Source organism: Opisthocomus hoazin, chromosome 13, assembly GCF_030867145.1.
Source record: "Opisthocomus hoazin isolate bOpiHoa1 chromosome 13, bOpiHoa1.hap1, whole genome shotgun sequence".
Lineage (NCBI taxonomy): Eukaryota > Metazoa > Chordata > Aves > Opisthocomiformes > Opisthocomidae > Opisthocomus > Opisthocomus hoazin.
In genome coordinates, this window is record NC_134426.1 from 26,492,289 (window position 1) to 26,505,928 (window position 13,640).

General features: G+C 41.5%; 1 protein-coding gene across 10 annotated transcripts in view; it reads right to left on the minus strand.

The window, feature by feature from the left end:
• The window catches only part of KDM2B (lysine demethylase 2B), a 126,564-nt gene that overhangs the window by 97,248 nt on the left and 15,676 nt on the right, over positions 1-13,640 (minus strand). For all 10 annotated transcript variants that reach the window (XM_075434951.1, XM_075434952.1, XM_075434948.1 and 7 more), the window contains one exon: positions 10,509-10,555. In XM_075434951.1, coding sequence (XP_075291066.1) covers positions 10,509-10,555 — 47 coding nt within the window. The remainder of the gene's footprint in view (positions 1-10,508; positions 10,556-13,640) is intronic.

A 13,640-nucleotide genomic window follows, 5' to 3' on the forward strand; every position in this document is an offset into this window, starting at 1 on the left:
AGCACTGAGAGCTAAACCAGCATTGAAAAAAAAAAAAATATATATATATGTATATATATATTCCTCCTCCTCTCTGCGAGGGAGGAAGACAGTGTGAGCTTTCTGCCAGTTCAACTTTCTGAACCACCTTACTGCAAGAAGGCGCAAAGCCCATGCCAGCAAGCAGGAAAGGGGTAGGAGAGCAATGCCAGAAGTGGGGAGAGAAGGAAGAGAATGAACAGGACACCAATTTAGACTTGCTTAATTGGTAGGGCAAAAAAGCAAGTTGTTAGACACAATTGGTACCATGAGGAATAGAGACGCTACACCAGGGCACCTAACAGGCAGCAATAGCAAAAACTAGATGCCAGTTTAGATGACAAAAAGCTGGTCTCTGGCACCAGAGCACAGGACTGGAATGAGAGGGACAAGTTTCCATTTCCTGTCTATCAAGAACACTGGGTAAGTTTTAACCTCTCTCTGCCCTAGGTCCTGGGTTCATGATACAAACTGTTCACCAATACTCAGGAAACTGATGAGGCTTAAATAATTTTTTTAAGCAGGGTCAGCTCCCTGCCTGCTGCACAGCCCAGCTCCACAAACACCAGGGTGAGGGACGTGCATCCAGCACCAGCGCTGGCGGCTGCCGTGGAAAATCGTACAGTGACACCGAACCACAGCCCCAGCATCCCCTTCTGACTGGACCTTTTCTTCTGAAACAACAAGCTGTTTAAGAGGCACAAAACCAGAGCGTGTTAATGAAGCAATGTCCTCTGAAAGTCTGCAATATGCCACTTTAACATAGAGAGATTTCCACTTTATATGTGCACTGCTCCACCTCAATAGCGGTGGATGCCAAAGTCCCAAAGGGTTGCTTCAGAGCTGCTACAAACCGCTTCAATTTTCAACAAATTAGGTAGTGCCCTCAGACTGTAGGAAAAATCACTAATGTAACCTTCACTTGAAAAAAATCCATTCAGAAACTCTGAAGTCTAGTTTCTAATTTTAAATCTGCCCAGGAGAGAATACAGTGCAGCTCCACAACTTTGTAATTCTTCCTCGCCCTGAGCCAACAGGGAGCAGGGAGAGGAACAGTTCAGAAATCACATTGCGCTGTCTGATCAACACACTCGACCACCGGTGTCACACAAAGACCTAATAGATCCCATGGCAAACAAACAAAAACCCACCTGTCAAGTCCTACTGGTCCTGCTTACAGCAAAGTATGTTGATCTCTCTATCATTATTGGCTCATGGGTGGTAAGAGTATCCTAATAGCACTCGCTCAAGTCTGGAAGGATTTATCTGCACTTCCTCACAAGCTACCATAAGATTAGGGAGTAAAATGAGTTCTGTACAGTACAGCGGCCTCATCAAAGAAAGACGGATACAAAGAAAACAGGAGAGGTCGCTCCAGGGAAAAGAAAGAAAAAAAAAAGACAAAGGCAAAAGGATGAGCCAATAAGTCTTCAGTGCTGTACTTGGAAAAGAGAAACCTGCTAGACAGAATTGGAACGAATCGCTGCAATAAAACAGCGCATTTTTATTTTTCTTTTATTGTCCAGATGTTTCCTCTTTGTAGTTCTCACATTTTTAAAAAGAAATACAAGAGCTAGAACTCTGGCCTGCTCACACCAGCAGTACTTGTAACCCCCTTTGTTGACAGACCATTGGTTTGATTCCACCCTAGCCGAGAGGCACTTGGACGTTACCATTTTCAGTGGTAATATTTATTTGCTGATTTTAGTTGAGGTCTGACTTAGCAGATTTCCCAGTTACAGAGAAGCTTCAGAGAATAAAGCACGTTGGCAGTCCCAACAGCATGACTGTGAGGACATTTGGAACTTGATTTTAAAAACAAAGTGTTTTTAAGAAATAGTGAGAAATTTTAAAAGAAGTTTTGGCCACAAAACAACATGAAGGAGAAACTGTTCGTTTTTACAAAGACTGGATCTCAAACACGTTGCTGTAATACTGCAAATCGCCTTACAACGTCTGAGACAAATCACTGGCCTTGACATACACAGCTTTCTGACTTTCCATTCTTCCCCTTGAAAAAGTTTGTTGTCAGATACGTAACTCAGCTCCCTTAAGTGCAGGTTTTGGTTCTGGATCCTCAGATCAACAGGAATAGCACCGACACGCGATTATCTTACAGTCACTTGTGAGGAACACCCAAGCTCAGCGTCACCCTGCAAAGGAGCCATCCTTATCTCCTGTCTTCAAAGCGCTGTCGGATCCCTCTGCAGAGATGTACCGCTCTGGTGGATCTGAGTGCTTTGATGAATTTAGGGTGTGACTGAGGTACCCTCAGTGTCTGAATCCTCACAGGCTGAAGAACATGTTCACAAGTTGTTTTTTGTAAAACTACACAGACATTTTGCCTTCCAAATCACCACAACAATAAGGATGCTTTCATTAACTCCATTTTGCTTTCATTTCATTTTCATGTAAGTTAAGCGGTGTCCCTGCTCGCTGCAAGGGGGCAGTTGGACTAGATGACCTCTAGGGGTCCCTTCCGACCCAAAACTTTCCATGATTCTGTGATTCTAAGCCTCCCACTTACATGAAAACGAAAAAAGCAGAACGCACACAGCAAGCCAGGCACAGATCACACCATGGGGCACAAAAAAACCATGAGCAACAAGAGGAGAAATCTTACAACGAGTGGAAATATTTCATACAAGTACTTCCCCTCCCATGAGATCAGTGTTGACTCCTCTCCCCTAGAAGCGCCTGGTCCACTGTGTTTTGAAAAATGCATTGTTTGGACACCAGGAACAGAGCAAAGACCTCACTGCTTCCTCCTCATCCCTCCACACAAGACTCCTGGAGACAGAGCAGCTAATGACTCCCGACTCAGCTCGCCTGCTCTTCCAAACGCCGCACTCCCATTCACAGGGCAAGTCCCAGCACAGGGGGAGAACCATCCATCTTAATCAAGACTCAGATGCAGGTCTGAGGGCAGACTTCTGCACTTCCTTTGAACGGCCTGTTTAATTTTGGGAATCACTCCTCACAACAAAGTTTCTCTAATGAGCCTCCCTCTTAACTCCTCTCTGTCTCCGATTTCACAACTTCCTTGAAACAAATGGAGTGTTGATCTATAGAAAAAGCAACACTAGGTCCCTACTCAGCAGAAATGATGGAAAGTTTTCTGAACTGCAGTGTGTGGCTGCTTTGTCCTTCTTTTGTCTCTGCACGGCTAATTTTCTTTCACAGGATGGAGAACTGTACACTGATTAAGACAAAATTTCTCCTACTTGCCTGAAGACCACACTACGAGCCTCTCAACTTGCTTTGTAGTTTGATGTGAATTCAACCATGATACAATTTTCAGAACAGAGCAGTTTGAGAAGGGGAGCAAACACATAGCAGGAAGGAACCAAAAAAATAACTAGGAAGTAGTTACTCAGAGACAGTTATCTGGTTGCTTTCAGCTTTTTTGAGTAGCTACTAACCAAAAGCTGGACATGTTTGCACAGCCAGCTCAGGAACTATTTATTGTGCTAACACACCAGAAGAAATGTATGCTGATGCAAAATAAATGTTTTACATGGTCTCTGCCCTCCCTCCAGATCTGCAGTCACCACCACCGCAATTTTCTCTTCTGTGGAGACACCACTTACTTGATTGAGTACTGAATGAAATTGATACATATGTATATCTATTAATCTATAAATGTGTGTACGGTTTTTAATACATATATAAAACACATTTTACAAACTCAGAACAATCATGACCTACAACGTTTGCATCACTTTCCATTTCCCTTTCATTATGACATACTTCCTGAAGTATGGATTAGGGGGGTTCCTGTCTTTCTGTGAAGTACCTGGCATGTGTATTCTCATTTTAGCTGGAGTTCCTGGGGACTACAGCAGCACATGTATTTAACAGAACAAAAATGGCTAGATGAAAGATACAGAGCCTCACATAGCATATGGCTGCTACGTACACTTGACCGGCAGTAATCCTTTCTGACCCAACTAAATTTAAATTATTTAAATCAGTCTGCTTACATTAACTAGTAAGGGGACTTGTTCGACCCCATTGCAGTCCCCTGCACAGAAGAGGCCATGCTCACCACGTTCAGTACATCATTTAAGAGTTTACAGGAAAACTCGAAACTGAGACTCCCCAAATGCTGTTTCCAGCACCGCACTGAACAGGCACCCGAACAGATCATTTCAACTTTCAGCCCAGTTTCCACTTGGCAAAAGCAGGCCACACTATTTACTGTGCACCATTACGCTGTGAAATTGCAGTTACTCCTACAATGAGCAGAACGTTGTGATATCCAACTTCAGAAAACTTGCTTAGGTCTCTCCCCTGTAAAAAAAAAAAACTTAACAACCAGTGAAATACTCCTCTGCAGGTCTAATTTCTTCCACTGATGTTAAAGAAAGCTCAGTTGCTCACTTCAGTGCGGTACAATGAAGTCCTTAACATCTCACTCACTCAGTGAATAAACCATGAGCAGATGTACGACGGCACACAGCATCTCCTCCAGCACCAGTACTTGTCAGCAGCACAAGAGAAGGCCGACCTGCACTTGCAGGGCCAAACCCCCTTGCTTACAGGGCTTTTGCCTTGCAAACGCCTGGGATTTAACAATGTAATTTATTCTATTATCTTTCTCCAGTGACACCATGATTATAAACTCATAGTTGAGGCAGAGACCTTCACAAGTATTTCTTTAAACAGCTGATTTGCAACTGAAATTTTTGGCTCAGCTCCTGTTCTTTTGGTGTTTCCAGTGAGAAGGCAAAACCCAGCAATAATTAGGTATCTCTTCAGCTATTCCCAGCAAAGAAAGCAACAGAATCTGTAGAGCCTTGGTTTTCCTTTCACCCTTTGTCTTGGAGATCAAAGCCTGCCACCAGGTCATCAAAGATTTGACAGAATCACAGAAATCAAATGTTGAAATGATCTGTTAGGTCCCATCTCATGCATCACCTCCTTGGGCCAGATGAAGATTGCTCTCTGCAACAGTTTTCGGAGCTTTGTCATGTTTGCTTTTTACTGCCGTACCTCAATGCACAAATTTTATCACAACTAAAAGCTTTGCCGCTTTCAACTTTACTTGGATTCTTTCTGCAAGATGAAAACACCACAGCCTTTCAAGACAGTCTGTGACTACAGCAACTAAATGAAGGGAACCAAACATTTTCTATCCATGTAAGCATTATAGCCCAGTTCGGTCTACAGCATCAGATTTTAATAGCAAAATATATGACTGATGATACATTCTTTCCTGCTCCTACACTTTATTTTTTTTAATTCTATAAATAAACCCTCAGTTAGTTAAATAAAATCAATTGGTGAGTTTACGTCAGTTGTTAGACCACCCCATGAATAGTATAAGTCCTGTACTTGCACTGTTCCCACTGATACAATGCCCGGCTGGGCACGCTGAATTCCATGCAACAATGCTGCTGATCCTACAGAAGTGACCGCTGTGGTCACAACTTTAACCTCTTCAGCCCAGGGATCACAATAACTGAAAGTCTCTTTTCTCTCTTACAATCCTCAGCACGTTTTGAAATCGCTCCTTTTGCCATTAGTCGGGATTGCAAGCTCCAGCCTGGAGAGAGAGGAGGCAACGCACGTTACAGACCCAGCAGCACCACTGAGGTTTATTTTGTTTGTTTAGGTATGAGTGTAAAACCTGGGATTCAACGGCAATAGACCGCCAGGTTGTGGCATGCAAACTGAAAAGAGGTCAGCTAAACATAAAAAATAAAAGTAAATAGGTCCAGACTAGCCATTACTGTTTAGATACAGACACCATCCTTGTGCAGAGACTCCACACCTACCCAGGGAGTTCCTGGGCATATGGTGACAACCCAGAAATACAAAGGCAGTGCAGACATCAATTACAAGTCAAAGGGCAAGACACTGCAGATGCCACAGAAAAACAGATACTCTTTTAAACTTAATCAGTGCTGACCCAAGCAAACCACTAAAAAAAAAAAAACCAAACCCACAGTAATCAAAGCAAGATTGATGATACATTCACGTATGCTTCCTCTTTCTTTCTCTTCTTTACGTGGTCCATAGCTTCCAAAACTACTCAGTGGTCCCTTCCTCAGATTATATTGTTCTTCACGGACATCATACAAAGACAAAAATCAAACAAATGAAAAAATAGAATGCTTTGGCTTTCTGACACCAAAGACTAAAGCAAATGATTGCATTCAGTCCTTGAATTCAGGAGTAGGAAAGGCTAGAGATCCTCAATGGCTACCACAGAAGCCCTGGCTTTCAAGCAACTTGCTGAGCAAGGCAGTTTCCTTTCTCCTTGCTCATGCTTAGGCAAATCTTGGCAAGTGCACTCCATTTGTTCTTTAGTGTAACTAGAATTAAGCATTCTCACAGGTATGTATGTTTGGAGATTCAAGCAAACGCATCATCTGGGAAAACCTGCTTTTTCTTTCCTGCCCATCTGTGACAGACACCTCTCCATGCTGTGGCCCAGAAGCACTGTTGGCGGAAGAAGCCAACACGAGAGGCCTGGAAAACATCAATTATTCTGTATAGCTGCCTCTTCTGGGCACGAGGAGCAATAAGTCACTTAGAATCACACAGTCTGAGGAAAAATTACTAAAAGCTATAGTGCTGTCCCCACGCTTACCACTTCACATACCTGTTACTCCTCATAATCAGTTCCTCAGCTAACTTGACCCCTTTTTTTGTTTTTTAAAGACACTTTTGCAGAGATTCTAGAGAGCTTAGTGATTTATATGACTAGCAGCCAGGGAAAAAGAACAGAGTCTGAGAGTCTCACCAGTAGCCCTGTCTGGGAGTATCATTGAGATATACTGTTTACAGGCTGGAAGACCAGCTCTAGTTAACTGCAGAGAGGAAGAAATGGACAGCGGGGTAAGTTCTCTGAACCTCTGGGAGCCCTGAAAACAAGGGAGTGGATGAACATGAAAGGAAGGAAAAAAGGACATAAACCAAGATACTATGCAAATCTTAAGACAACAATTGCAAATGTGCAAAAAAGTTTTAGAATAAAACCAAGCCCTAATAGTTCTTAGCCACTGCTGTGCCCTTGTGTTTTAACTAGTCCATACGCACATACTAACACCACCGACAGACCAGCATGGCATGCCAAGAGTGAAAAATAAGGAGCCTGCAGAAACAACACTCAAACTTTTAGTGCAGATGTGACAGACGTTTAAGGAGATGTCAAGAGGGCCAATGACCCTCTTTGTCAAATTTTAGATTGGCTTATGAGGAGATGGCAGTGACATTGTGTCTTTCAGATGAGCAATCGAATCTACCTTAGACAATGAAATTGGAAAGCTTAATAGTTATTAAATTACAACAGAGTTTTTCTTCTTTCAAGAGTTGTCTCAAGTTCCTAAGCAGGCCAGTAATTCCTCTCCTCTTCTCCATTTGTATTCTTGCCTCACAGCCATTTCAGAGATCAGACAAATTCCAACTGCTGAAATTAATCCACTGTCTCAAGTTTAAAGAATATCCAGGATATCTTTCATATTGAGGTAGGAGTCTAGTTATAACCACTATTCCAACCATGCAGTTTAAAGTGTTTGTTCTTTAAAGTAAAGCTACTGTACGGGAAGAGTGTTTCACCCACACACATTACACATAGGTGAACACTCGTGCTCACCAATGTGCAGGTCACAAACATTACAAACTAAATTGCAGCTGGCATCTGCATTTTTTAAACAATGACAACAAAAAAATCCAACAAGAGATGGCAATGTTTCTCTGGAAGTCTGGCGAAACATTAAAAAAATAGACACCTAAGCCCAAGTAACCACAAACGATGATCGAAAAACACATCTATTTTATTCTCCTTATTACTGCCACAGACCAGACTTTTCAAGGGGAAATTTAAAAAGCTAGGCTACCAGTTGTTGTTATTTCCTTGTGACTTATAAGTACCCAAATATGGAGGTGATACAACAATCACGTTAGAAATAGAAAGTAAGATTTCAGAAGAAATTGAGACCAAAGGCTCAGCAACTTCCTGTGCAATTTATGTGCTTTGAACAAACCCAGCACCATCACTTTAAAATGTTCTGCAACAAATGTGTTTCCCCGATTCGAAGAAGCAAAGAGAACAAATGATAGGTTTAAATAGCACCAGTATACTATAATGATGAGCACTGAAAAAAACAAGTTTACACAGAACACAACATTTTTCGAGCTATGTTCTCTCTGTGTCAACTCCCACACACATTCAGATGCAGAGAGTTATGATGACTCCATCTCACATTCGCAAAACATCATTCCCCTCCCAGGTTCAGCAAAGCGTTGAACAAGTTTTGAAAACACTGAGCTTCAGAAACGCAGATACCTGGAGGTTTAACGCAAGATCTGAGGCATTTGCTAAAAAATGCAGGGACAATCACAGGAGATATTAATAAACCAAGACTTTTCATCTGCTTTATTTGAACATTAGATTGTGAGTGTGAGATATACATTAACCTCAAACTAGAAGAAGTTATCAGCAATGATATGCAATAAGAAAAGCGCTCACCGGTGCTTCCTGAAGTCATTAGTAGATAATTTAGAGATTTGACATGGAGACAGAAATTGCCCCCCTGTGCTCTCTGTGTCAATGTGGCCGTTACATACAGCACAAATTCCACAGCGACAGAAATGATTTGCCATAAAAACCAGGATTTTCCACGTATAACTTACAGTCCCATTTCCCAAATATTCTAGATCTTTTGAATCAAAGTTTCCACCTGTGATGCCAGAAGTCATCAACCGTATTAAAAAAAAGACAGCAGGTGACAATACCCTTGACCAAATTAGAGGCTCAGTACAATGACTCCAAAGGGAGTTTGTCCAAATACAATAAAAAAAGACCCATGACGTGCAGTATCAGGCCTAGAGCATCTAAACGGATTGCTGAACCAGCTGTGAGAAACTTTTACACTTTTATATTAAAGTTAATCTCAAAGTTTATTATGATCGTTATTTCTGCTCCATTGTTTAATAAATCTAATTTTATTTATAAATATCCTCCCACGTTGCTGGTCATGTACACAGGAATCTCCACCCCGCTAATACTTGAAGGGACATCAATCCTGAGGAAATGCAACTCCCACACTTTGACTGTTATACAGGAAAAACAATGTTGTTATGCAACCATACGCTGTTCCAAAACATCTCAAAGTCAGGCCCTCAACTTCAGCAGTTTCAGAGACAGAAATGGCAGTTTATCAACTACAGCACAAATTCACAGAAAATTGCAGAGTCCAGATAATTGCAAGGCTTGTGCACGAGGCTTCTCCACAGCAAAAAGAGGGATTCCGTACCTACAAATGCGTGCATGCAGGCATTTAGGAAATCCATAAAATGCAGGCCTTCCAAATACCCTCATATTATTTCCTAATTTAACTGCAGACTGACCAACAGAAATGCTACCAAACAGCACTTCCCACACCACCTCTCTAACATTTTCTGCCTAAGTGGTTTGGTGCTTTTTTTTTAGAACTTATAAATGGTCATAAATTAAGCAACAGCGCCAAGTTTTGTTTGTGAAGGAAGGTTATCAGAGATAACCCCTCTTTCACTGATAACCCCAGCTGAAAAGAAATGAGGCACAAGTTCCTCTCCCTTGTTTTTCTTAACGACATCTTTTCCAGACTTAATGTTCCTATTGATTACTCAACTCAAGAGTAATTTTCAAAAATTCTTCTTTCAGAATGCAGCAATTTGTCTAATTTAAAAGATTAACCCCTCACACAGCAGAGGTAAATAAAACCAATAAATTCTAGATAGCAAGAATGCAGTTCAACATCCCTTTGAAGGACTGTAGCTAAGACATCCAAAGCTCAGCTAGCTTCACAGCAACAACTTCACAGAGTGCAGTATCACTATTCAGTAACAATTTCAGCTAAACGATAAATAACACATCCATCTTCAGTCAAAGCAGATTTCAAAGAAACACACAGCATACACAGTACTCAAAACGTAGCTTTTCTTAGAGTTAAAAAAATTTCTTTTCCAAAAATTGCTAGGAAACATTTGATGATTACAGTCACTGCTTCTCTGGTTTGTGTCTTATCAAAAAGACAGGCAGTTTGTAAAGCTTTGCGCTCAGTCTCTCTTAGCAACCTTTCCTCAAAGCACTGACCTGGCCTGACACTGATAAAGACTATGGGGAGAGCACAGGCAAAAGGTGACACGGCTCCAATCATACCTTTTGCAAACAGCTGCTCTACAACAGATAAAACAAATAGGAACTCGATCAATAGAGCTGCCGCTTTCCAGGATCACAAAAGTGTATGTAGGACACCTGTTAAGAGCAAAAGCATTCCCTCTCTTTCAAATGGCCAATTATCCAGCATGAGATCAGAGCCCGGTCAGCACAACCACTAATTAGGGTTCTCCCAGCCTTTTTAATTTACAAATTGCTTCTCCATGCCTTCTCCCAGATTCTGAGAGTTATCACAAATGTCTACAAACACAACTGGACAAGTATTTCAAAGCAATTCTCTTCTGTATAGAGTTAATCCAGTGCATTCAAAATAACTTACCCACTAATAGCTTCACATCTCTGACGGTGAAATCCGGGTCAGGCATTCTACAATTAGCAAAGAAATCAATGTTAAATACCGTCAAGATAAGTATGGGTACACTTTCGGTACCATAATAAAAGAGAAATAAATGTATAGTGCTCTTTGTCTGTAATGCAGTAGGTGGAATAGAGTGAGGCCTCTCTGAAGCGTGGACAGTGCCAGTTTTAATGACATACATAGCATCCTTGCATTGGCAAGCGTACAAAAGTTTCTCTGCTCGTAACGAAAGAGAAGAGGTGTCTTTCCAAGCACTCTCTCGCAGCACTAGAGTGGGAGGGAAGGGAAGGGGTTGGGGGTGATTTCGATAAAATCCTAAAGCTTTATAGCTTGTTCCTGCTAAGCAACTTGCAGTGGTTTGCAACTGGTGATGCCTCACGTATATTCCCCAAGGTGAGCATTATCACATTTGCCAGCGGATACAAACTGAGGCACACAGCGCTAAACCAATTTGGTCAAAGTCACAACATCATAGGCTGGATTCACTGCCTGGAAATGAAATAGCAAAAGTAATGAATTAAAGCCCCTTCATTTTAACGACTATTCCAAACCTCCTTGTCTGGCAGAAGACAGTCTGGCTGTATTTGGTGGGTAGGGAAATTGTTGTTCAATTCAATTCGGGCTAATTCAGAGCTAAATTAAATGGTAGCATAATTGGTTCACCAATGCTGATTCATTTATAAGATCACTTCTAACACAGGCAGTGTTTTAGGCTTGAATGTAATTAGACAATAGGCTTGTACATCAAGTGAGTGAGTTTTACATGCCAGGTAGAGAGTAAAATTCTGCAACATAATTACTGGACGGAAAAAGAAAACAATAACAACAGTGGGGTTTAAAGCTGATTGACTTCACCTTAACGACAGTATTTCACACTTTACATCGCACGAAAACTGACTAAGGAATTGCAATGCAAAACAGCCCTGAGGGAACTGCCAGCTAGGTGCTCGGTCCCTCTCTTACTGCCACGGGTGGAAAAGAAACAACTTGCGTCTGGTCAAAAAGCACTTTTGACATAATTCATTTAGAAATCAGAACAGGCAACTATTCTGAACAGACAAACTTTTAGAGCAATAGTTTTTATTATTCAGAAAACACTGAAAGGTAAACTTAAAAAATGCGTTTACCATCATGCATGTATCTTGAGAACTATTTGCCAAATTCTTTTTGCCCACTTTCTTTTACCCTTATCACCTTCCGCTGGTGGGATGCGGAGGCTGGACAACATCTTTTGTTAGGTCTCCGCCAACCCTCACATCTTTGCATTTAGCTGCAAGGGCCCCACAGCTTTGGAATGCACTCCCTCGCCAGAATGAAACAGCCTGAATCTACTGACCTTCAGGGTTCATTCAGAGCTCATCTTTTTTTCGAAGCACTAGAAAGTCAGAAGTAGGGGAAGGAGGAACTATTTGTGGGCAACAAGAGCGTGCAAGGCTTATCTTCAAGTGCCACAGCTTGCCTGTATTTTATGTCAGACATGCAGAACAATTAGGTGGGCAATCTTTTTCACATTTGTATAGATCAAAATAAAAATCAACAACCACGATTGGTAACAACCCTAACCCAGGTGCATACAAGCAAATCCGGTCTTCCTGAGAGCTCCAGCAGCAGCTGACAATAAACATTACTCAGTTTGGAAGAATACAATCCTCCCTAACGATAAAATTGCATGTTTAGCTCTTTGGAGAGCACACCTGGCATATCTGTGTTTTTTTCTCTGCAATCTCATGACGTATCATACATTAGCGAAAGAGTACACCACGGGAGGAATTTCAGGCTTGAACACAGCAGGTTTCAAGTACAAGAACCCATTTTGTAGTTGCGTTGCCTTGGGAGGTCCAGCTTTAATTCAAACTATTCTGCTGGCTGCTGAGACCATAAATGACTGCACTTCTTTGTCTCCAGTCCTCTCCAGCACACTCACACTTTAACAATTAGGCTGGTTTGCTGCAGCAGTATGATAGCCAAAAAAAGAATTGTTTTCTTGGATGTCAGCAGTCCTAAACTAATCAGTAAGTGTTGGTTCATTTGTTCTTCTGTGTATAAATCCAGAACACTGACAATGCAAGAACTGAGCAGAGATTTTTTTCCCCTCACTGTTATGCAATTTTTCAGGCAAATGCATCTTGCATAAAAACACTATGAATGCTTCCAAAAATTTCACACACCATGAAAAACAGGAGAAGAATAGTATAGCAGGGTGACTTAACACCACAACACAACTGACTACATTTGAGATTTTCAGCATCCTGTTATATACAAATCATGTTCCCTCAAACAGAAAAGAAATGCAAACACTGGTGCAAACTTGCATTCTAGTAAATGTTTAAAGATTTGCTAGAGAAGTCTCCTATTCAAGTCCTAACGAGGAGGAGCTCTGGCTAGCATACATATCTGATTAACCACAGTACAATGCAAGATGACCGCTGTTCAGATAAAAGAGGCAACATCTCTGCAAACAGCATTCGATCTCCACGTTACAATCCTGGAAACAGCCAAACAACCCTCAGAGAAAAACAACTCCTCTTCTGGTAAGAGATCGTAGGTGGACTCTCCTCCTTCCAGCCACACAAGTAACAGCTCACGATGGTCAGATATATACAAGAAAGCAATTTCCAAAGTTTCATTATAATAATTTTTTCTCATTCATCTAATTCCTTGCCATTTCAGAGTACCTCCAAGCACATTAACCAAACTGTTCAGCTATGCTTTGTACGTCTGCCAGGCACAGACATGCAAGCTGACTGCTTAACAGCAAACAGAAGTGGAAGCACATATCATCAGTTATTCAAAATGTCAGAACTCTAAACATGATCTTGTCTCACATATTTTATAGACTACTGTATCTCAAAAGTCACCCTACATATATGTGGATGACCTAATCTACCATATCAGGATACACACAGCCTCCTTTGGACAAGACGGTGATGCTAGAAAAGACCCAGTAAAGCATTAATTTCCTCCAGAGCCTGGAGTGGAAGGTGAGGTTCCTGAGTTTCATCAGCAAATGACTCGGATCCAAAGGCAAACTGTCCCATCTCACTCTAGCGATGGAAGACAGCAGACTATGACACTCATTATCTGAAGCAGTAA